Source organism: Rattus rattus, chromosome 11 (assembly GCF_011064425.1).
Source record: "Rattus rattus isolate New Zealand chromosome 11, Rrattus_CSIRO_v1, whole genome shotgun sequence".
Lineage (NCBI taxonomy): Eukaryota > Metazoa > Chordata > Mammalia > Rodentia > Muridae > Rattus > Rattus rattus.
In genome coordinates this window covers 78,342,756-78,368,408 of record NC_046164.1, presented here as the reverse complement: position 1 = coordinate 78,368,408, position 25,653 = coordinate 78,342,756, and the positions used below count along the sequence as shown (strand labels likewise).

The 25,653-nt window shown below is 43.6% G+C and overlaps 1 protein-coding gene across 1 annotated transcript in view; it reads right to left on the bottom strand.

The window, feature by feature from the left end:
- The window catches only part of Abca13 (ATP binding cassette subfamily A member 13), a 564,237-nt gene that overhangs the window by 428,419 nt on the left and 110,165 nt on the right, over positions 1-25,653 (bottom strand). The window contains exons 21-27 of the mRNA XM_032916398.1: positions 24,743-24,906; positions 23,968-24,047; positions 22,899-23,020; positions 15,297-15,491; positions 12,047-12,211; positions 10,374-10,551; positions 8,468-8,607 (exon numbers count right to left, since the gene is read on the bottom strand). Of these exons, the coding sequence (XP_032772289.1) occupies positions 8,468-8,607; positions 10,374-10,551; positions 12,047-12,211; positions 15,297-15,491; positions 22,899-23,020; positions 23,968-24,047; positions 24,743-24,906 (1,044 nt within the window). The remainder of the gene's footprint in view (positions 1-8,467; positions 8,608-10,373; positions 10,552-12,046; positions 12,212-15,296; positions 15,492-22,898; positions 23,021-23,967; positions 24,048-24,742; positions 24,907-25,653) is intronic.

Here is a 25,653-nt window from a genome sequence, read left to right as displayed (position 1 = left end):
ATTTATCAGTGGTCTTATCCACTCCTGGACTGTGCGTGTTATAACACCAACCTGCCAGGCAAATACTACTGCTATATTACTCTATATAGTATTTGTATATTATTATACAAGTTCTACCCACTACTATAATACTGACTCTACTATTATGAGGCTAACCAGATGCTTTCTGTTTAGATTTGAGGTTATTTTACTAAATGTGCATGCTATCAAATTGCCTTCTTTGTTTCTGTTTATACCCATAGATCTGTGGAACTCACAGCCTTGGTCGGAGAAGCTTCCTTTCGCAGTGGGCAGCAGTGAATGCAGACTCATACCTGGTGACAGTGCTAAGAGTCAGTGCCTGGGAGTGCTCACCCGTACATGGGACTAAATCAACACCTCCCCCGACACCCAGGCACAGGGGACATCATGGGAGAGGGGAGGGGAATGTACGAGCTAAAGGATGGGGAAAGTGCTGTGCAGGGCTGCCTACTGGACACGACAGGGCTGGTGCGCATGAACTCAGAACCACAGCAGTGACAAACAAGTAACTTAGATGTCACATCATCCGATGAGTGGTGTTGAAGAAACAAAGAACAGCGCCAACTGAAGGCTGTGTCCTATATGTTACCCGGGAATATTAGTCAGCAATAAAAATGAATGAATTACTGCACATAAAATTTTGGGGAATTATGCTAGATAAAAATAAACCAATCCCGTATGATTCCGCCTCCTTAACAATCTAGACGTAACGAAATCCAAAACTGATCAGGGATCTTTGGACTAGGAGTTGGAGAAAAGTGAGTTAGTCGTGATATGGCTAGGTATCAGAGGATAATGCCAGGGACCTTGCAATGATGGGATAATTATGTCTCTGACCTGAGGTACATACATGAACTTACAGAGTGATGACTTCCCAAAACAAAATACTCACAGGCACATGCAAACACAGGGAGGAGGGAACCTGGGAGAGCCGGGTGTGATAAGGATTCACAGCAAAATTCAGTAAAGGAGCATGGGACTCTCCTGCCACTCCGAACAGTGTGCATAAGCACACAATGAGCTCAAACACAAAGGTTAATTTTTATACAGATTCAGAAGCCCAGTTGAAATTGCCTACTGAACAAAGATATACCAGAATAGGTGAAAGAGAGAGATGATAGAAGGGCAGGAAGGAGGGAGGGGTAAGAGAGAGACGACAAGAACAGGGCTGAACTAATTTAAGAAGGAATTATGAAAGGAAGAAAATAAAGTATGGGGAAAGAATCAACAGATGAGTTAATTTGAGAAGAAAAGACAAAGAAAGAGTGAGGGAAAGAAAAAAAGAAAAAAGGAAAGGGGAAAGGCAAAGAAGGAAAGAAAAGGAAAAGAAAAGAAGAGAAAGAAAAGGGAATGTAATAAGAAAGGGAAGGGAGCGACTGTCTGCATTGTAATAAATTTCAGCAAATGAGGTAACAGCTCTGAGCTTATGTTTTTCTGTGCTGTACCTAGCATTTTCCTATGTATGTCTCCGCCCTGTCAGTCAGCTTCTCTTACCACTCCTAGGAGAGTGAGGAATTTTAACAATAGATAACTGGAGCTCTTCAGAGTAAATATCATTGCAATGTTCACTGCAAAACAGGAACATGCCCCAGTTTCCACTCAGTCCACTTCATATTAGACAGGGCCATGTTGGACAGATGGCTGCATGGCTAGATGGAGGGAGGGGAGATAAGTAGGTGGACACATAGATTTGGAAGGGTAGATGGTAGGAAGATGTAGGACACTCAGCTTTAGGAAGGTATTGGGGGAGCCAGGCTTGGCAAACACGCAGGCCCATTTTCTTTAATGGAAGGAAATGGATGACACCTGGTCACCTGGAAGGCTGGGGTCTGACATGGTGATCTTTTCGCTATTCTGTGGATCCAGGCTTCCTCAGTGCCCCAACATCCTAGCACTGCTTAGGCCCTTATCCTGAGCTTCGTCCCTCGGTGACTATAACCCATCCTTATGAAGCAGGTCCTGTATACTTTGCATCCTCCATCAACAGAACCTATCCTTACACTATTATAAATCCTTCCTCCTTAGGCCCATGCCCTTAGCTCTGTTTAGCAATCAAATCAGTAGAACTCATTCTTATTATAAAGGTCACATAGCTTTGCTATGGAGTTTCTAGGTAGCAATGCCTTAAGTTTTGTTGTGGTAATTGTCACATAAAAACCTATTATCCAAACATTTACTCTGCTTAAATGTGTAAGAGGAATAAATCACAAGATCAAACTCTGGAAGTTTTGACCCACAACTTCTGGTCTGCACAAATGGTGCCGAACTAAGTGTCAGACTTCACGTAGATCATCTCCTCACAGGCCAGGAGGCTTGTGAACTTCCTGAAAGGAAGAGGGTCAGTAGTCTCACAAACAAAATGGGCATAGACTTTAACCTTCCCAGACACAGGGCATGGCTTGATAGCTTTTCCTTCAATAGAGAATGAATGACAGAATAAGGCCTAGAAGGCTTTTGGTTCCAAGGTCATGAGTTTGAGTCCTAGCTCAGCCACTGGCGGGCAAAAACCTTGAGCAAATTGTTTGTCTGATGGAGGTGACATATTTGTATATTGGACAGAGCAGAAAACCCCATAATGGATAACAGGGTGGGTGGTTGGTTGGTTGGTTGGTTGGTTGGTTGGTTGGTTAGTTGGTTGGTTGGTTGGTTGGTTGGTTGGTTGGTTGGTTGGTTGGTTGGTTGGCTAGTTGGTTTCATGCTCCCATTTCATGACCATGAACATTAACTGGTAGAATTGGATCTAAAGGTATAATGATGGAAGTCCACACACATCTCAGATCTGCAAAGGAGCATCATGTAGTCATTTCTATGGACTTGTATAGAATCTAGTCTCATAAAACAAGCCCACCCTTAGGCCTTTAGGTAGTGCTTCCTTAGAGGACTGGTGTTTTACAGGGGTTTGTGTCCAAACAGTTTCTTCGTGAAATTTGATTACTCTTACCCTGGGCAACACTGATGAGTTTCAATAAACGACTCCATGTCGGACCTCTTCACCCACCTGAAACCTTGCTCTGAGCTGAGCCATTAAAACTTGCTCTCAAATCACTGGTGAGATGCCCATAATCAGAAAGCATATTTTGACGAATTCCATTCCCTCTACAGGGTTCACTGGGGACAATTTCAACCTGCCTAGGGGGTCTTGTGAGTTCCCTTCCACCACTGGTCTGAACATGTTAACAGTCTATTCAGCATCTGCTGGCTCTAGCCCAGTCCTGGGCAATGCCTACTCTCTGACATAGTCCAACTTCAATAAATATCCCAGCCAACTGCTTCAACATTTATATACTTATTTGTAGCATAGAACTACTAAAAGAGCAGCAATGACTTGTGTTCACCTTTAGCCTGTATAATTCATTCTCTTCCTCCAAGTGATGAGCTTTTAACGACAGGGTTATAAGGGTAGGTGAAAGGACACACCTAATGTTACACATGCCTATATGAAAGGCAGTCCATGTGTTTAAATAGCTAGCCAGTAAACCAACTGGTAAAGTGCAGATTGCATATACAGAATCCTTACTGTTTGGTGGCTAGTTTCAAAGATAATATCAATAAAAGGAACCCCGTAGTACAGGTCCCAAACTCCACTTTGAACCCCACAGGCTTTTATTTAATAGCCAATACATTGAAAGTATAGATTTGCCTAGCCTGTATTATTTTGCATTACTGAAATGGGCCTAGTTGTGCTTGGGTTTTGTGAAAAATAGGTTTAAAAAAGTATTTGGAGTGTCCATTCTTATGCTTGAATTTTTTTAAAAGAGGTATTCAATGAACAGTAGTTTTACATCTGAGACAATAAAATTACCCTGTGAGAATTCCAGAAATATGAGAACAGTAACACGGTCCATTTGGCATCCTCTCCCATTCAGATACAATCAGAAAATCAGTAGAAAGGTGACACCGAAGATCACCTTCTCTCCATCACAATCTGATATCCCAACCCCAAAGCTTGAAGCTAGCCTGTGCACAGGAAACCATCATCCCTAATCCACTCTGTCTCTCTGTCTGTCTCTACACCATGATCAGTAACACTGAGAGCAGTAACTGAACTGTATACACGTGTGAATTCATGGAAAGAAAACAATGAAAAGTATCAGATAAAACACTGAGTGGGAGATCAAAAAGACCTGGGATTGAGTGCAAAAGTTACTCAACCCTAAAACTCGACTTCTTCATCTGGGAACTGAGAATGTAAACTCCTAATCTCTAAAGCACATCTGTGGTACTGACAAGGTGCCCAGCCTGTGTAGGCCCATGGTGTAAGAGTTAGAAGGAATAGTTCTTCCTCCAGCTCTTCCTCCACCTCGATTCCTATCTGTACTTGGTTAAAATTATACTTGAGAACTGATCATCAGTCCAGAAATTCTATGCCTCCAAAGTCTCATTTCTCTAAAGAAACAATTTCTGACTGACTGCTCCAGTCGTCAAGTTAGCATCTTGCAACTCCCCTATCACCCCTGTTCTCAGTGATGAGGATGGACCCCGTAATCTTTCTTCTTTGGCAATTGACGCAATGTTAAGCTTGCACGCTTCTTCTGATATTCCAGAGTGCAGATGCTCGGGCACCTCTCTGCCGTTTGCCGCCCTCCCCCTGTGCTTCCTTCAATGCAGTTTGAAACTCCAGTCAGAGAAGAAAGGCTACTTCCACAAGGGTGCGTTCTATTCTCTGTGAGTCTCCGCCATTACCGCAGTCTCCAGTGTTCTCTATTACTGACCAATCATCCTACTCTTGTGCTTTTTATAGTGATAATCATCCATATTAAACTCGCCTGCTTTCTTTATCTTCTTAGTCTCTTCCTATTGCCCTAGAATATAACAAAATTGACACTATGCTCAGAAAAAAAAACAGTGATAACTGAGAAGAAAAGATAACAAAATTCACTAGGTTATCACCACTTAAGCATGCCAAGAAGAAGGTTTTAAACTCACTTCAATCATTTTAGAAGGTAACAGAGGTTTAAAAAAAAAAAAAACAGGGATCAAATGACAGGAGGTTGATGCAGGGACACTAATCTTTTGATGTCTTTTATAACGTAGGTCCCTACACTATAGTCATAAAGTGACCACAGTCATCAGGAAGGTCCAGTTGTCAGGGATCCACATGGCTTTTACTCTCTGGCTTCTGCTCCCAACACAGATCCCAATATACAAAGTTCCTGGACTACAGGGAGAGCTGGAAACGGGCCATCTCCCACCAATCCTCCTGTTTCTCACTGCACGCTGTCCTTGGTCTGCAGAAATATGCGCAGTCACAGGTCAGTTGGCCCACAGAAATAGGCAGGTCTAATATTTGCTTCCATGACCTCTGAGTAAATGACTGTCAGAATAAAAAAGGCATTCTTGGTTTTCTGGCCCAGGAGGTCTCTTGTGGCCAAACACAGGAGAACATTTGGCTCAATACTAGGGAAACATTTTAATTAAGAAAGCAGTCTGAACAGCACCTCCTCCTCCTCCTTGTCCAGCTGGCCTTGAAACAAAAACCTTCATATCTCAGTGCATGACACTAATTCACAGCACAAGTCTTACTTGCTCTCATTGTGTTCTGCTGGTTCTGCAGAAGACACGGGGCAGTGGGACTGTGCTCTGTCCTGGCTTGGACAGAGGATTTGAATGACATATCTGGTGGGCATCCAGGTCTCATTTTTCAGATGGAGGAAAAGCACTCTTGCTTTTAAGAGGAGCAGTAAGCCTGAGGCCACACATAATTTGGCAAAGGAGTGCTTAAACCCTGCCTTCCTGACCAAGAGATTGCAATTCTTGGTGCCAACCTCAGTTTCACAAATTGAATCGTAGAAAATCACCCATTTGCATGAATTTTTTCATGTAAAAATGGTAGCCTCCTGTGTTTCTACCTAATAAAATAACCAAGACGCTAAGACTAAGCAGCGCCCACAGCTGTCCATCATTGGTCAAGATCCACTCTGAAAGTTGTCATAGGTCCTGTTTGTGTTGTGCACGCTGCTTACAGTGTGCACTGATATGAACCTAGATGATACAGGTCAATCAAGAGCCATGGTTAGCACAAGACAAATGGGGCTGTTACAGCCGGAACATGGCCTGCTGTTTAACATAAGTAAAGCATTTTCACAAGTACAAGACACTCTAAAATAATAATAAACATACAGTATACCAAGTACATAAAACAGTAGCATAATTTTCAGTATCAAGTTCAGTGCAGCCCACACAATTCTATGTCCTCTCTTTTATCGAATGCACCAGCATCATCACAAACACATGAGTAATGCGTTGTGCTGTGACTTGATGACAGCTATGTTGCCTCAGGGCAGTAGGAATTTCTCAGCTCCATTATAACCTTATAAGACGACCACCAATTGTGCGATCCATCACTGCCTGAAATACTGCAATGGGGAGAATGGCTTCCTCTTACAGCTCCAATCGCTCCAATGGCAAAGATAGCGTTGCAGCAAGCATCCTTCTGCCGTGTGGGACATGTGACCCTGTGCTTAAAGACCAGAACCAATTTTCATAAAACTAAATGACCATAGCGACTGCAAGAATAATTTATCCGAGGGGCAATGGCATTAATGGCTCGGCTTTATGCAAACATAAGACAGTACATGGTCTCTGGTGACATGAACTAGGTAGAACAAGACAGGGCACAGTGTGAAGACATGTAAACAAGCAGAGGAGATATCGACTCTTATAATACCGCCACACCTCAGTCAGCGGCCAAGCGAGAACCAGTGAGATCGTGTCTGATCCTTTTGAAACCCTTATTCTAAGAATATTGATGTAATGTGTATCCCCTCTCCAACCCTGTATCTAAGGGTCTGGACCTCCACATCTGCCTTTCGAATTATGCTATTTTTTTTTGTTTCCTCAGCTATTTGTCTTTTCTTCCATACTTCTGAAGAGGATACCACCAGTGAAAAACACAACCCAGCACATAATAATAAATTGATATAAAATTCACTCCTTCTTTAAAAGGGAGCAATAATACCCTTTAGGGAATAGAGAGGCAAATAAACATTCGAAGGAATATATTCAGAGCTCTGCCCCACATACATATACAGCCACCCAATTAGACAAGATGGATAAATGCAGGCCCAGGAGCCAGATGTAGATCTCTTGAGAGACACAGCCAGAATTTTAATTAAACTTCCAGGGAGATATGGAGACAATGAATTTAGTAAGAGCACCATGAGTTTGAACCCCAGTGAACTGGGGGGAGGCAGAATGGCGGGGGAGGATGGGAGACCATAAAGAAGGGGGTTAGAGGGATGTGGCCCGAAAGAGGGAAAAGGGTAAACATCAAGTTAAAAAAAAAATAATAATGTAGGGCATTAGAGACCTAGCTGAACTGGCTTTGGCCAGGGGCTTTGGCCAGAGTGTGTGAGCATCTCTTCCAAGTGTGATGGCAGAAGGACACCGTTGAGCAGAGCTCCAGATGGAACACTTACTAGAGGCCTAAGTCAAGTCTCCTGATGGCTAGCATTCCATCAAAGGAACTAAGACTTCGGCAAACATCCCTTCTAGAGGACATTTAAAAATTACTAAATTTATAAATACCATAAAGGGAATGCTGAGGGCTGGGCAGCCATGGGCTGAGTGGCGGGTAGCAAGTGCCCAGGAGGCTTGCTGTGATGTCCCATAGCAGTCTCAAGGGGAATAAGTCTAGTTCTCTTCAAAGGACATTGGGCCAAAAATAACTCACTGGTCCTATGACCATATGGTACTTTTAAGTTGATACTAGTATTTAAAGCCTATAGTTTGTCATTCATAAATAAGATAATCTGTATTTAAAAATAAGATCCAATCATTCCCGTGTCTTTGGAAATGTGACCATGTAAGGTGCCTGCAGGCTCACAACATCCTCAAAGACAAGAAAAAGACCCCCACCCCACCCCAAGAAAATAGAGCACAGTCATTTACAAAGAAACAAGATACGCAAGTCCCCAGGAGAACACAACTTTTAGTGCAAACATTAGTAGGAAGTCTTTGAGTAATGAGACTGGAAACACTGTACAATCTACTAAAAGGTGAGTGGTCAAACTACACAATGTGGGGAATCATGATCTAGGAGATCTGTCTGTAGGTGCACCATTAAATTCTCTCTTCAGTAGCAGATGCGTCAGGTGAAATGGATTAAATTTATTCCCAATGTTTTCCTGGAACTGTATCTTACCTGACCTGGAAAGGTCCTATTTATAATTGTCCTCAGGCTTTGATATTAAAGTTAGTGAGTTTGCTGCATTGGTAATTCTAAGTAGCCCTCTCTGCCTCTAAAGCTTTCTCTAAGCAAATTGTTCTGCAAATCCACACATAACATTAAGAATGACAGGGTAATGTCAGGACAAAGGGAACTGGAATCAACATTAAAAATGTTATGTAACACAATGAATATAGTAATTCCATTACATATGTAACAATTTGTCCCTGATACAGTATGTTGTATGGTTTACAAAAAATGTTACTTGTTTTAACTTACCTTTTGAATGACCTCATTAATCTCTGGAGAGTTTGGTGTATACAATATTTTTCCATGTAATACAGGTTTTAGGAAAGACCATACCAGGGCACCATTTGGGGACTGTAGGATTTCCTGATAAAGCTTCAAACAAAAGGGTGCTGTCACAATGAAAAGAGGAAGGAAGCTATTAGATGACCTCAGATGACAAAGAATGTCCAGTTAATGTCAAAACTGACATACAGTTCCACTATGCCTTAATTTTCAATGAAATGACTCATATATAGTTTCATGGCATATCTCTGAACTGTACTCATTTTCATACCCTGTCCCCTAAGAAACAGCAAGATCCCACCTTCCAGGCTGTTGTCTCTATAATGATGGCTCAGATACTTAAAAATGAGATTGGGGGTTATTTTTAATGTGGTTTTAATGAAGAAAAATCGTATTTCAATAATCGTAAGGTTGAGAATAGAAAGGTCTTTTTCTTATGTAGTCAACTTGTCAAGTTGCTCCTGAATTCTCTCTGATAATCCTTATAAAAGTATCACAATCCCTACCTTTAGTATATTAAATCATACTATGTTGACTCAAGCAATTCCTCATGGTGGCTCCTATTGTAAAGCTAATTCATTTCAATAGCAAGTCTACTTAAGTTGTCTAAACCTATAGGCAATTCATCACTCTAATGACTGGTAATTAATTATTACAACATTTATAAAGTATAACAATGGCATCAGTACAACCCATTCTTCCTAGCCAAAAAAGTGGTAAGCCTTGAAACAGCCTTGAAAAAGCACTGTTATATTGACCTTAGGTCGTGATTGACATGGGTGTGTGTTTGATGAGTACTGTTTTGGTCATTGTGTTAATTTTATATTTCCAAATATCATGAACATAAAAATACTTTTATCAAAAATACAAAAAAGTGGTAAAACTATCCCCCAAAATAATTTAACCATATAACTACAAATTAATCCCTAAATCATTGACTGTAGAGGTTATTCTAGTTTAATAACTTGCTCTTTAAATTATAAGCTTAATAGAGATGAGGGACAGGTTTTATGTTAGGAATCATCATGATATGCATAAAGCAAGAAACTCAAATCCAAGAGTCATCAGTGATAAGCGAGCTGAAAAAATTCTGTTAAGTAATTTAGTGTTCTCTGAACTTCTGAAATGTCCTCTGAAAAGTGAGGCTTGCATTGTTGTCTAATGGTTTCTGTGAAAACCATTTAGAAAAGAATGCAGAGAAATGATCAAAAAAGATTGCCCCTCAGTGTTAAACCAACTGACTAGACAGATGGATAGATGAGATGATGAATGGGTGGGTGAGTGGATGGATGGATGGATGGGTGGATGGATAGATGGATGGATAGATGAATGGATGGATGGATGGATAGATGGATGGATAAATGGATGGATAATGTATGGATGAATGGGTGGATACATGGATGGATGGATGGGTTAAGAGGGTATATGGATAAGGAAGGATAATCAGTAAAGATTCCCAAATGAAAAACCAAAAGAAATAAGCATTAGAGAAAGTAGAAACAAACTTTATTAAAATGAAATAACTCTAATATATGTCTTCACTACCAAATGACCCCAATGTTTGACAGCTATACAAAGTATTCAGCAGCTATGGAATACGCTGGCCTACTGCCAGTGTCTAACACTGTTATCAACATCGTTTACCTGAGAGTACCCAAGGGGCTGGGGTTTCAGGTGAGTCAAATCTTTTAGACTCAGTTTGTTAAGCCATGGCTGAGATTAGCCTGTGATGAAGAGTCCTGGGAGTAATCAGTGAGTACTTAAAATTCAATGCCATCATGTGCCACCAGAGGTCAGCCCAGGAAGAACACCTTACCACGCAGGCCCAGTTAGTACAAACCAACCTACATAACGCAGGTGGCTCTCGTCTTACTTGAGTCCTGAGGAATGTTGAACTTCTCTTTGTCGTCTTCCAAGAGCTCATTAACTCTGGGTAAATTAACGAACATGTTAGAATTGCTGAGAAAGGATTCCTGGTCCTTACAGAGAAGCTTCATCACGGACTGGAAAGAGCTGAAAGCTGAACTTCTGGCTGGGCCACTCGTTGAAACCTGAGCATAAGAAAAGCAACTTTCAGGGAAGCAGTCGTTGCATTTCCCTTCAGTCCCAGTGCTCAGGAGACAAAGGCAGGAGGATCTCTGAGCCTGAGGTCACCTGGTCTACAGAGTGAGTTCCAGGACAGCCAGGATTCACAGGGAAAGTCTGCCTCAAAAGAACAAAAAGGACCACCCCCCAGAACAGGAAAGAAACAAAACAAAACAAAGCTTCCAGTTATACATGACTTCAAACTGTTTTCTCAGACCTCTGGGAGTGGAGTTTCATCTTTGACTGAATATACAAGAAAAAATTAAATAGACTCTGCTTGGATCTGCCCTGTTCCTGAGAAACCACAGAAATCACAATGATTTTTTTTCTAGGAAATTGTGTAGTAGAAGAGGAAAAGCACACTCACTTATTCACACTCATTCAGACACTCACATTCACACATACTTTCACACACCCACTCATGCATACTCACACACTCAAACACATTCAACTCAGATTTGTATACTCACACATTCATAGATACACACATATTCACATACACCCAAACACATTCACACAAACACATGTTCACATACATTCAGGCATACTCACATTCATACACACTCATGTATAAATTCACACTCAGATTCACCTACACTCACAAACATATATATATGTATATATATATATATATATATATATATATTTTCACACAATCACATCTACACATTCACACATATACCCAGATTCTCTCTCTCTCTCACACACACACATTCGCACATACACACACAGAGTCATAAGCCCTCATACACATTCACCTCCTCATTTGTCTAGTAATAATTCATCAAATAACATGACTACCTCAAATAATGTAATAGTCAACATGTGTTCATACTGCTATGTTAATACTGATTCTTGACAGCTACCCAAATTATCCATCCACTGATGAGTACATGAAAATACTGTTTGGAAGAATTCTGGGTGCATCATTACCTGGGCTCTCCTACACCTCTGATTCACCTCACCCATCCCTGGTTGGTTGCTTCCCAGGTAGAAGGACTTCAAGCAAAAGCTAATACCAAACCACTAACCTAATTCAAGTCTGTGTTTGCATTAGAAGAAAATGATCTGTAATTTGTAAGCCAATTATTTATATGTAAATAAATGTTCTAAGGTTCTTGAAAGCAATTTGCTCTCAGAATTAAGTTAAACAAGCCCTTGAAATCTTATCTGCGCTAATAATTGACTTCGAAGATTTCCACTTCGTAGGCAAAGCATAAGCCATCTCAGTTTCTTCGTTGGAGGGACGTAGATCAACAGCACTTTTCATGAAGGTTCTAGGGCAATGTCAGGCCCTACTGCCATGCTGTGTGACTCAGAGTCATTCAAAAGTGTCCTTGTCCATGTACAGTGTGGTCCTATAAAATCATACATATTGGAAGAGAAACAGAAGGAAAAGAGGACAAACAGAAACGGGAAAAGGTGAAAACACTTCCCCCGTTGTGCAGAGATCAAACACACCTGTTGGAAGTCTGGCAGGCCCAGCAAGGTGGTGATTTTAAATGTGTGAAGAAACTCAGGGAGATACTTAAGAGTGTGCCGGGCTCGGGCCAGGATGGAGCTGAGGCTCTCAATGACATCCAAAAGAGACTTCAGCAAGCCATTTGCTTCAGAGGGTATCAGAGTCTTACAGAACAGGGAAAAAAAGAGAGAAAAAAAAAACAACAGAATAATCAATACTATTTCTATTCTCACAAGCATCTCTTGAGCAGTGAAAACTCGTTCTCTTGATTTTATTCTCTCTTGAACCTCAAAGGCATATTCGTTACACTCTCTAAAAACTCTGTGTTGGGGGTAGATGTAACTGTGTTTTGTAGAGCACATTAAATTATAGCAGTATTGGAAAATTGTTAACCAGCAACGACTTGTTAGAATTTGAAATCGCTTTCCAAATATTCCTTCATATTTTTTTTAGATGACTAAGGTAGATTTTTGAGAAGAGGCTCAAAATAAAAGTGTTTTATGTGACTTGCACACATACCCAGTACAGTGCTCCTAGCACCCTGGAGTGGCGCATGAGCAAATGGAGACCCAGACAGATGAAAGATTTCCTAGAGTCTACCAGTAAGAAAAGCTCAGGGCTGCAAACTAGACCAGCAAAAATGTCCTTCGAAACCCCCTACTGCTCAGGTCCTCTGACACACAACAAATTTCGATTCTTTACTTTATAAAGTAATTACAGCATGTAAGTTACAGGAATTGGGATTCTTTTTGGCCTTGATCATTCACGTACAAAACGCAGACAGAACAGCGTCTGCAGTATTGGTTATACTGGGAGTCCTTTTTGGCTGACTGAGAGAACTTAGCAGGCAGCCCCCTGCCCTCTGGTGGGAAACATCTGAGGGCTTCCCCTCCCTCCGCAGGTCGTCTGCATCCGGCTTTTCAGTTCTCCAGACTGGGCCAAGGAGTTCAATAACCGCCACTTTTCAATATTGTTCTCTGGGGTTCTGCCAGCTCGACAGTTCATATTTCCTGCCGTGTTCCGATAATGATCATCTACTCGACATGCCAAGAGAGTAGAGTCCTCAGGAACAGGAGAGAGGGTGTGGTTTTTGTCAGTGCCCCACTCCCCTTTCTACTTACAGCTATCATCTACAAGTGAACCCTCAAGGACCCTGGTTTGCGGTAGGAAGTGACTGTGACTCCAGCATGGGTGACATTAACCCAGCAAAGCTTACTTCATCAAAGGCATCTGGGGCTATCAGCAAGTGAGACAGAAAGTCCTGGTAAACTGGGGCTGCCCTTAAATATCAGCAGTGATGCATGTGCATGTCCAAGTACTGATTTGTCCGTTAGAAACCTGGAGAGGCCTCTGTGGGCCTCTCCACAGAGAGGTGTGGAGTGTGGCTGGAGCAAGAGCTAATAGACTTATAACTATGTCCTCCAAGATCCAAGGTAAAGTTGGAAGCGTGGGCTATAATGCCCAAGGCTAAGCTCCTTGGAATGTCAGCTGGGAGTGTCAACTTTACCAACACAGAGAACCTATAAAATAGGGAGGAAATTTCAAAATATTCCTCAAGACTTTAAAGTACACTTGTTTTAAAATTAGTATTGGTTCTTAGAGACTGCGTGTATATGGATGTGCGGCTGTAGGGGTGTGGGTGTGGGCAGGTAGATGAACATTCGCTGGCATTTTTCTGGCCTTCCAAGGGGAAGAAGACCATGAAAACTGGGAAAGCGAATTTATTTTTTTCTAGCCCAAGACTGTTCTCCTGAACAAGGAATACTTGTTGGGCCTTTGTGGTGGCATATGTGCCACAACTCCCCAGAAGGAAATGGTTGAACTCTGAGGAAGACATGGGCGAGAGCAGGGAGAGAGGATGATGGGAATTTATGTAAAGGTTCATGCGTGGAGATGAGGAAGGTCTTCTAGAAAGGGTGGCTGAGAACTGGTGCTGGGGAGGGGCCTGAGAGGGTTCTATCAACTTCCCAGCTGTAGTTCTCTGAGGATTGCACTCTCATGTTCTTTCAGACCTTCTGTACTTTGTGGAGGAGGGCTATAGGTCAGGTAAAGAACTGGCATACACAGGAATGTGGAGCTGCTGTCTTGCCTGCCCCTCTTCACCTTCCCAAAGCTATGCCAGTAGAGCTGGATGCACTCAACACAGAAGATGAATACCACAAATCTAGGGGATGGAAAAGGTGAGAGCTATAACAAGGGACGCACAACTCCTTCCTTGACAGCAGATGGATGAACAAGGCTCAATCCTGCTTCCTTACATATTCAGGATGCTGTGTCTTAGTAAGTAGAGAGATCTGACTACAGGAATTGGAAGTATTTCTTTCTTGTGACCCCCTCCTCACTACCATGTTGTACTCAACATCTCAATGGCCCTGACTCTACGGATACTATAAGGTCTTCTAGCCTTCCCCTTATTTGACAAGATTTAATTGAGAAGCCCATCTCCAGAGTCAGTCAACAGGTGACCCGCCCCCAAGTGACTGACGCTGAAACAGAATTCCTCATGGCTGGCCGATGAAGCAGCTAGTATCTAAGGTCATCCCTAGATCTAGACAACCTGGAGGCCAAAATTACCTTTATGTGTCTATAGTGTGCAGGTACAGATATTTTTCTTGCCCTTTCTTTCCAAAGGGAATGCAGTACAAGTGTTTATAGAGCAATTGCTAGCTTGTGGGTATTATACAGGATGAAGACAAGTTAAAGGATATAGAAAATGTGCTGGTTGGTTTTCGTCAACCTGACACAAACCTAGACATACCTGGGAAGAAGAACCAACATTGACAATCAATGCTCTATCAGATTAGCACGTAGGCAAGTCTTGGGAGCATTTTCTTAAATGGTGATTGACATGGCAGGACCCAGCTTACTGTGGCCAGTGCTACTTCTGGGCTAGTGGTCCTGGTTACTCTACGTATAAAGCAGGCCGAGGAAGCTGCGGGGAGCAAGCCAGTAAACAGTACTCCTCAATGGTTTCTGCTTCAGTTCCTGCCTTGACTTTCTTCAGTGACAGCTTATGATATGACAGTGTAAGGTGAAATTAACCCTGCGTACCCTAGGTTGCTTCTGGTCATGGCACTGAGCACAGCAACAGAACCTAACCAAGGTGGAAGATTATACCTAGGTTCTATACCTCATACTCTTTCATTCAAGGCATCAAGCTCCCTTGGGTTTAGAGTCTAAGGATGCTGACAGCTGCCAGTTTGTAGGTAACAGTTCCCCTGCAGTGCCCGCAATGGGCACAGTCCTTACTTTGTAAATGAGGTTCCTTAGATTCAGGTTCTGGCCCACCATCACGAGCAGAGAGAAGACTTGAGACCCAGGCAGGCTGCAGAGTTCCCTTGTGGCAAACCAGGATTTATCAGTCTCAGGGAACGTTAGCAGAAGATGAAGAATTTCTTCATCACATTTTCCAGACAAAGCTATTGTGAGGACACTGGAGAGAACCTGTTGTGAAGCACGTGGATCAGTCAGAAGCAAACCCAGTGCAGTATGCGCTACAGCTCCCTAGACCCCTCTTTCTCAAGAAAAACAAACACCTGGAAATTCTGCCAAAGACTCGCTCAGAAACACAGAGCCTCTATGAGACTCCCGTGACTGTAACAAAATGCCTCAGGTTGAACACCCATGAAGAAGAAAGGTTTACTGGGCCTCATGGTTATAGTGGCTTTGATCCGTAGTGCACCAGCCTGTTGTGGAGCACAGCAACTTGGTGGATGCTCGTGGTGGAACCACGCTGATCACCTCATGGAGCTCAGGAAGCAAGGGGGAAGAAAGCGAGGCCGAGGGTTGCAGCTTTCCCCTTTAAAGATACCAAACTCACAGTCCCTATGACCTAACTTCCTCCCACTAGGAGCCACTTCCTGTCGGGACCAAATATTTACAACCTGGGCCTCTGAGGGATAAGCCATATCCAGACCACAGTTGGGTCCGATTCCGTGTCTTAGTTTGAGCATTTTGAAAGGAAATGTTTTCGAGTTTGCAAGTCATTCTCTGTCTGCCTGGCTTCCCTTTGTTTGAGCCCTCTGGCCACAGCTGATGTAGATTGTTTCCTCCCTCCCTCTGCCTTGTCCTTGGAGCACCCCTCACCCCTCACCTACTCTGCCCATGCCCCTAAGGTCGCCTGTTCCACAGCACTTGGGACTTATCTGCAGACGCTGTTTCACTCCCCTTCGCCTTCAGTCTGCCAGATCCCTCACTTTTCACTGTTAACATGTAGGAAACTAGTAATTTTAAAGCAATTTTTGCCTCCCTTACTTCTAGATTTTAAAAGGTCATTTTCTTAAAAAAAAAAAAAACTTAAAAGCATATAAACTCAGAAGGAGGCTTGGAAGGCAAACTCTGTCTGTTCATACAGCACGGGTGTTCCAGGGCACATTCAAGGACTTGGGTGGCTCTTCACTGGGACTCATCTTTCTGTTACTGACCTTGTTATAAAAAAATTTGCAAAGAATATAAAACACGGGGAATCAGATATCGTACTACATGTTTACAGCCACCACGGGTGGGATCACTGTGAACTGCCCTAGCTAACTGGGGCCCGCTGTGTGAATCCAATAAGAGATATAGTGTCAAATTAGAAGGCCTGCCGTCGAAGAGGGCTCACGGGGTGCTTCCGTGCGCTCTGTAGTCAATAAGAGACAAGACAGCGTATCAGTCAGGGATCCGCAGAGATACTAAAATTAGGAGACAGACAGATCTACAACTTCATCTACAAACTAAGGAAAACATGGATTTAGGCGCCGAAGAAATGGCTAGCCAGATAAAGGGCGGGCTGTGAAAAGAAGAATAGAATTTGGATCCCCAGCATCTCCAAAACGTAACCACTGCAGCCTATCTTTAACCCCAGCACTGGGGAGCTGGACATGAGAGATTCCGTGGGGCGAGCTGGTTAGCCAGACTAAGGGAATAAGCAAGCTATGGGTTCAAGTGAGAGATGCTACCTCAGTATAGTAGAGAATAATGCCAGTGTTACCTTCTGGCCCCAGTGAACACACACACACACACACACGCACGCACGCGCGCACACACCCACGCGCACGCACACGCACGCACGCACTCGCTCACGCATGCACACATGCACGCACGCACGCACGCACTCGCTCACGCATGCACACATGCACGCACGCACACGCACACACGCACTCATGCACACACGCAAACACACCCGCGTGCACGCGCGCACGCACACGTACATTTACACCTGCAAACACTCAAGAAGAAAAACAAAAAGAAAGCAAAGACTTAAGACTCGGGTATCGTGGGGACTTGCTAGAACAATCTATGTAGTAACCAGAGGTTGGGACCCCAAAGATGAGGTCCTGCTGCAGCTCCAGTTTAGAGGCCACAGAAATCTCCACTCCCTCTTCTTCAGGAGACCTCAGCAGTTTTTCTCTTAAGGTCTGGGATGACTTAGATAAAGCCTGACATCTCAAGGGGAGAGACCCGCCTTAAATGAAATCTAATTATCTAATACTATTCTCATCTTAGAAAATAAAAACAGAAAACAAACAAAAACACCCTACCACCCTGACGAGGGCGTTTAGAAAAATGCCACCTTCACACGTAACTAGACAGAAGGCTTTTATGCATGGTGGTGACACATTCCCTTATACCTGTCTACTGATGTGTTCTGGAAGCTTCCAGAGATCCCTAAGGGTGTATTGTGGGCACTAACGTGCCTTTCATTGCTGCATTAACTCAGTTCTGTGAAAATGGCTTCAGGATAGAACTTGGCTGGGAAGGGGAGGTCACCCAAACACATCATCAACGCCAAAGCAGCTGCTCCCCACTCTGGGTGGGCAGGAACCCACGCTGGCCCAGTAAAAAACCCCAACATTTGTTGAGAGCCTCTGTCCCCACCTCTCTCCAATGTGTCACTCAATGGTGGCAGCTCTTCAAACTTAAGGTCATTTTTTTTTTAGAATTTGTTTGAGGGTAAAGCTGTTTGTCTTAAAACTTTTGGCACCTCTCCTAACAAAAGCAGATCCCACAGAGAGACTCCCACCGCCACCCAGGAGAATCATCTGCCTTGTTGACATCCCTTTCTGTGGTTTTCCATTTTTGCTATGTATCTTTTTTTTTAATCACTATGTCTCTTTTTCTCATTGGAAAGATGCCTGAAACAAGTAGCACAAGGAAGGGAAGTAAAGCTAAGGAAACACTGTTGCTCCGTTAAATACACAAATTGTTTCCATTCAGAGCACCGCAGGTAACTCAGATTTTCCTTTGGTCCACACCAAAGATGCTGCGTTTCTCCTGTGTTTCCCATGTGTCCATGTTTGACTTGGAAATCTGCAGGGAGACCAAGGACCTGGGGAGGTGTTTCCCCACCCTTGACATACACATGCAGTCACAAGGACAGCTATTTGATTTAAAACTAGTGCTAATCCCCATGAGAGGCCCTTACCATCCTCAGCAAGAGCCTGCATGGGGCGGGTTGGGAGCAGGGTGTCGGAAGAGTTTGCACATGGAGTGCACAGGTCTAAGACCTGGGGGAGGGGCATGGATTGAACAGCTTGAACATGGAGCCATGAATCAGGGGCGGGGCTGAGGCTGTGGTTCCACCAGTACCTAGTTAATAATTTCACACATTGAGGTAGAAATAAAATGCGAGCGGGGTGGGAGGACCTCTGCTCAATCTTTGTGTGAGCAGCAAGGACATACTGATAGCACTGCAGTCACTGTGGGTCTAGGAAAACAGTGAGTGCTGATTTGAAGTCTGAACGATAAGAAAGCAAAATCGGGTTAAATGGGGAAAACTGATCCTGCAGACTTTTGTGAGCATTGCTCTGCTCTGGGGCTGGGGCTGAGCTCAGACCGACTGACATGATAAAGAGACAAACAGAAGAGAAGAGTGGGAGAGAAGAGCAGAGGGCCATAGGATCTATCTCAGACTGAGCCCCAGGCTGAAGTCAGTGGTAAAGCCAACGTTAGAGGGATCTGATCCAAGCTTGCACTGGATGACTTGAGAGATACTGGATTTCCATCTAAAAAGCCCCATGTCTAAGTTTCCATGTCTTCACAATAGGAATAGGATGACCCAATACCTCTAGGAATTGCAGATGGGAGGCCCTGAAAGGCAGGGCACAGGTATGCAAATGTTCAGTAATGTTCCTTAGGGTGTTTGCAATGGTCAGCCAAAATGCACTTTTTACTGGGTACTTCAAGAAAAAATGAGAATAGAAGTTGGATAGGATCATTAATTGGAAAGGATATTTATGTTTAAGACAGTCAGGGGAGGTGGGGCATGAAGACAGAGAAGGAGGAGAGGGGAGAAAAAGGTGGAAGCTAATCCATTTGTTCTGTGTTTTCATCTTCCTGAAGAGAACCATCTCACAGTGGAAAGGCATCACTGTGCTCTGTGTCCACTGGGGCAGGCTCCCGCAGGCCGGAATGAGGAGCTACTCCCCGGGAGAAGACAGAGGTGGATGAAGTCCAAGAGGGTAGGTTAGAAGAGCTGCAGGATCCAACATATCCTGAAGTCTAAGATGTTGGGTTTTGATGAGGTGATGTTATGTTCAAGAAAGAAGTCAGGAGGAGAGGAACTGCCCATTTCAACCCTGTCAGGGGAGACAGCCAGGCCCATGCTTCCTTTGCTTTCTGTATCTCAAGTGCTACCTGAAGTAGCATCACAACATGCTCAGTATTTCAGCTCCATCCCCAGTGTCTCCTGTTCAAGCGTGCTTCCTGTGACCGTCCCCATCACTTCCTGACTGTCCCCATCACTTCCTATGACCATCACCATCCCTTCCTGTGACCATCCCCATCACTTCCTGTGACTGTCCCCATCACTTCCTGACTGTCCCCATCACTTCCTGTGACCGTCCCCATCACTTCCTGACTGTCCCCATCACTTCCTGTGACTGTCCCCATCACTGTGCTACGTGTGTGCCTCAGGACTTCTTATTATCTTCTCCACACTGTCAGCATTGCATACTTGATGAGCTGTCCCCGCTGAAGGTTGGCTGTGGATAGCAAAGCCTTTGATGCCCAGCATCTAAGAACTAAGAAAGACATCGAGTGGACAGCAGGAAGAGCAAGCAAAGGTTTCTGCAACTTCCCGTGGAACCCAGCCCTGCGAAATATATCTTAAAGGTCACCGGGGATGAGTTCAGTGTGACAAATTGGTAAACTGAGACTATGGGAAGAAAACCATGCACTCGTTTATAAGTGGATATTAGCCCAAAGGCTCGAATTACCCAAGATGCGATCCACAGACCACAGGAAGCTCAAGAAGAAGGATGACCAAAATGCAGATGCTCCCACTCCTTCTTGAAAAGAGGAAAAAGTATCCATAGGAGAAGATATGGAAGCAAAGTTTAGAGCAGTGACTCAAGGAATGGCCATTCAGAGACTGCCCCACATGTGACCCATATGTATATATATATATATACATATACATATATATACAACAAAACTAGATAAGATTGATGAAGCTAAAAAATGCGTGCTGAAAGGGCCATATCGATCTCTCCTGAGAGACACATCCAGAGCATGTCCAATACAGAGGTGTATGCTAGCAGCAAACCACTGAACTGAGAACAGGATCGCGTTTATGGGAATTAGAGGAAGGATTGAAAGAGCTGAAGGGGTTTCCAACCCCATAAGAACAACAATGCCAACCAACCAGAGCTTCCAGGGACTGAACCACTACTGAAAGACTATACATGGACTGACCCAGGGCTCCAACTGCATATATAGCAGAGAATAGCCTTGTTGGGGCACCAGTGGAAGGGGAAGCCCTTGGTCCTGCCAAGGTTGGACCCCCAGTGCAGGGGAATGTTGGGGGAGCGTAAAGGAGGTGGATGGGGGGAACACCCGTATGGGGGAGGGTGTGGGGATGTGGGCTTATGGAAAGGAAACCGGGAAAGGGAAGCCATTTGAAATGTAATTAAAGAAATTTATCTAATAAAAAAAATTTTAAAAAAAAGCGGGGTCAAACAAAAGGAGATGGGACTACAAACAAGAAGTAGCTGTAAACTTGATACTCCAGAAAAAAACAGAGTCCATAAGCCACTCCCCAAAGACTATACATGGACTGACCCTAGACTCTAACCTCATAGGTAGCAATGAATAGCCTAGTAAGAGCACCAGTGGAAGGGGAAGCCCTTGGTCCTGCCAAGACTGAACCCCCAGTGAACGTGATTGTTGGGGGGAGGGTGGTAATGGGGGGAGGATGGGGAGGGGAACACCCATATAGAAGGGAGGGGAGGGGTTAGGGGGATGTTGCCCGGAAACCGGGAAAGGGAATAACATTTGAAATGTAAATAAGAAATACTCAAGTTAATAAAGAAAAAAGGGGGGGGGAAGCAGGACAGTGATTAAATGTACTACTTAGAAGCTCTAGAATAAATTTCAATGATATTAAAAAAAAAAAAAAAACAGAGTCCAAAATGTCAACTGCTAAGCAGCTGTGGGTATGTGTGATATCCATGTACGTATGTACTCATTAGAGTGAACAACCTCACATGTTTGAACAGTGAGAATGCATTTGTGTAGTCCCTGTCCAATTTCCTATGGACCCATCTACTTAGGTGCCCACAGCAGTTATAGAGATGCATAGAAATGTACCCAGATTGAGGCGGGAGGTGAACCACAAAACCATCTGTGCTGTACTTGTCACGGCATAAGCCACTAGCTCGCTGTACAGCCCATCTCAACATAGAACGTCAGCGCCACCTGGTGGCTGTTCGCTTCTAAGCAGGTAGCAAAGCAGAAATCTCAGCTCAAACCAAAATGGATCTTAAAACGTGGGCCTTGAAAGAAGTGCGTTTATCAGTAATGCTTCTATATCGGCAGCCTGGGGCTGCTGCTCAAATAGTGTGGCCACTACTCCAGACTCCTGTTAGAAATATTCCACACGGCAGCATTCAAACGGCAGCGGTCACTATTTCCACTGAAGGTTGCCTAGTTGAACAAATATTTCCAAAGCTCTCTGCTGGGCTCCCCTCCTCCTTCATCCCATTTCCATGCGTATGTGGTATGTAATGAGATACAATTGATGTTTTCCATTGAAAACAGATACTGCGTTTCTTGTGATAAGTAACTTTGTGATACTGGAGTTTGCGTTTCTGATCCCTGGCTTTTCCTCTATTTCATTCTTAATTTGGATGAACTGTAAATGAATCTACTTACTAAGCTTGCACTGAGCCCCAATTAGTCAGAATTAACGTGAAATTCAATTTATATCGGAGCTTGGGTGATTGTCAATTGCAGCATTCGTGTAGAACCTGGTTTCTCAATTCTCTGCAGAGGAAGGTAACCACACACCCACAGAAGCACGGAAAACCGCAAGCTAAAGATTCGCACGGCATCTGGTGTGGCTAACGGGGTAGCCATCTGCTCCCCTCTCCGCTGATCAGTGACACCCCCATTATCATTTCAACAAAAGGGGAGATAAAGCAACACGTAATGTAAGGGTTTTAAACTACCTGTTTTCCACCTCCTTCCCCAACACTTCTCAGTCATACTAGAGAAGCCCAAGCCAGTCCCTTTGCTCATTATGAGTCACAGCCTTGTCACATGACCAGAGTGTAAGGCTCTTTTCCATCATGGCGTAGTACATATTTTTAACTCGTTTTATTTGGGGATTCGAGACTTATGACACATGCGGAACCACAGAAAAAAACCTAATGGCCTTCGTGTATCAGAATTAGAAATCACTAAAATAAATGTTGCCAGAAATCTTATCCAAACCAAGGTGACAGTACCAACTTATGTCACCAGATGTTCACAGACGCCAACTGCTTGTTGGCCCGGGCCCCTCTGATTTCAGCTTCATCACTTTTGTGGAAAGGTGGTCAGGGTACCTGCAGCTGGGAGGGGTCTCTCGTGATGAAAGCAGCCCTGTACCTTTGAATGGGAAATGTTGGCTTCTAAGACACTGTGGATGGTTTCCTCAGAGATGTGGAAGAAGGAGCGAAGGTCTTCAGTTAATCTGGTGGTGTTCTTCACCAAATCCTTTATTTTTACATCTGAGGAAGATACAAAAGGGAAACAGAGTTTATAATAAATGTTCAGAACTTTTACTGATTTAAAACAAAATTCGATGTTGCCACCTAAAGAAGTTTCTCTCATGCTGTCCAGTAGAAGCTAATTAAAGTTTCATCTTACTCTTCGAAGGGCGTCCGAGATCACCTCTTGTTTAAATAAAAACCTCTGTGGTATCATCTAGTGAACTCTGAGTCCAGGATGCTTTGAGATTCGCTTTAGAAAAAAAATACTTTCTGCATGAGCAGTGACCAAGTGCTGTAGGGACTCCATCTTTCTTAACAGGAAAATTGTTACCTAAGAATGTGTGAGCATTCTTCATACCTTTCTTCTCAGTGCTCTGTGAGGTTTAAAAGCTGTGTGGATAGAGCGCAGACTCGCAGGATCAAGTAGTTTGTGGAAGGACAAAATGAGAAATTCAGACAACACGAGATTGCCCCCTTCCCTTTGCCTGACATTTGGGACCTTGGGGATTTCCCTGTGAAGCCTCAACGGCTCTGACATTCTAAATTGGTTGGTTTTTGCTTTTTGTTTTTAGATGATATAGAGTACAACTCTTGATTTCTGTGTTTTATTTCAAACGTGTTGAAATAAAACACTAAATTTGTTTTCATTTAGCTTCTCTTCCATTAATTAATTTATTTATTCACTTTACATCCCAATTGAAGTTCCCCTCATCTCCTCCCAGTCCCCCCTCACACAGCCCCTCTTACATCGAAATGCAATCACACCATTTCCCCTTTCTCTCCTCCCTCCTCACATCTTATGCCCCCCCACTCCCTTTCAAATTCAAGGTCTCTTCTTCCCTCACAGTACGACATAATTTTCCTTTTCTTATGCTTCATTTTAATAATAGGTGGCACCGAAACACTAATAACCAAACACTTTAATAATGAAACACTTTAATCAAGCAAGCTGAGAAAGCACATACCCTCTGTGACGGTGAGATTGCTAAGGAATGTTATAACAGGAACCTTTGACACCCAAGCCTCCTCGAGACTTTTGGTCAACCTAAAGCGATAGAAAATTAAAATGAGACAAGGTGAGACATCAGAAGCAAGGTTGGTGTGAGTAACCGTGCCTCTGTTCCAGGAGCTAGGCTGGATAACACAGGTTCGCTCTGATAAACGGACATGCTCAGTCCCCCTGATACTATCTGTGTGTTTATTTCCTCAGCACCGGGTTTCCAATGTGTCCTCGCTCAGCCCGGGGACAGTAAATGAATCAGGGTGATGGCAACAAGATGCGTGATAAATGGCCGCTCCCATCTGTGGGAAATGGACAAAATAGACAATGCTGCACCTGACAAATTATTGCAGGCACAGGAAGATGGCTCCATCTCTGTACCTATGTCCTCTGCAGAGTGTAAAGCCCTCGCGCTCTCCTTGGAACTCACACTTCTAAACACATGAGAAGTTTCATCAAATATGAAGTAATTTGAAAATGTGTGTCTGTCTGTCCTCCCGGATCCCTAAATCTGACCCAGCGTCTTGTTTGTCTATACAGCTCACCTGACAGCAAAGGCTGAGGCTAGGATTTAACATTTAAATTGTATTTACGGAAAGCCCTGGTGTTTGACTAGTAGGCGATACCAATGTTCTCTAACATCAATAACTTTAGAAAGAATCCATTCCGAATGAGTGCTTAAGCACACATCTTGCAGAAAATTAAGAATACTGGGGGGCACAAGAGCATGTTACACACACCTGTGCATGTGCTGCTGAACCGTTCCCACCGGAGGCTGGCATGTACAGCCATGGCTGGAAGTATTTTCCAAGATGCTTTTAAAGCCTTCCAAGGCGCTGGAAAGATTCCTGCTAAGACGTTCACAGTCCAGTTGATCGGGCGAGGACCATATCTTTCCAATTTCCTAGAAAACACAGCAGTATTTATCCATACGAGCTTGAGGCTGGTTCACGAGTAAATGCAGGCCTCCGGTCATTTCCGGGGGTGTCACGCAATGCTCCTTGCTCCTCTGCACATGCGCAGTCATAGACGGGGCAAGATAACTTACTCTGCTGTACAGGACATAAAACAAGCCGTGCCGTGTTACCTGGTACTTCATTTCCCAAAGCCCAGTTCCTAGTTCCTCTCAAGCACTCAGAGTTTAATAGGAAAAGAAAAAAAATTAAAGAAATTTTTAAAAGAAAGAAATACTATTCAGCCATGCGAAAGAAAAGAACTTATGATATCTGCATGATATAAAAAAGCCTGAAAGAAACGCTAATGAAATAAGTCGATCAAAAACAAAAATAGACGAGATGAAGCCTGGGAATCCCACAGTGTGTAGTTGTGAAATGGTTTTGTGCGGTGTGTATTAAGTGCTGGTCTCTATGCCCAGACATCTGGTTGTGATCCAGGCGACGTGGTCAGCCATCTCTGGTCTCTAGGTTATAGAAAAATAGTTTTCCATTAGTTAATAAAAGAGCTGATCAGTCAGCTTGCTGGGCAGAAGAAAGAGTGAGACTTCCCACTGGAGTCAAGAGGAGGTGAGGCAATCCCAGAGAGACCAGAGAAGAAAGAGAAGAGAGGAGGAGGAGGAGGAGGAAAAGGTGTGGAGAAACCATGCAGAAAGACCAGGAGGATCGCAATGAGAGAGCAGGCATAAGGTACACAT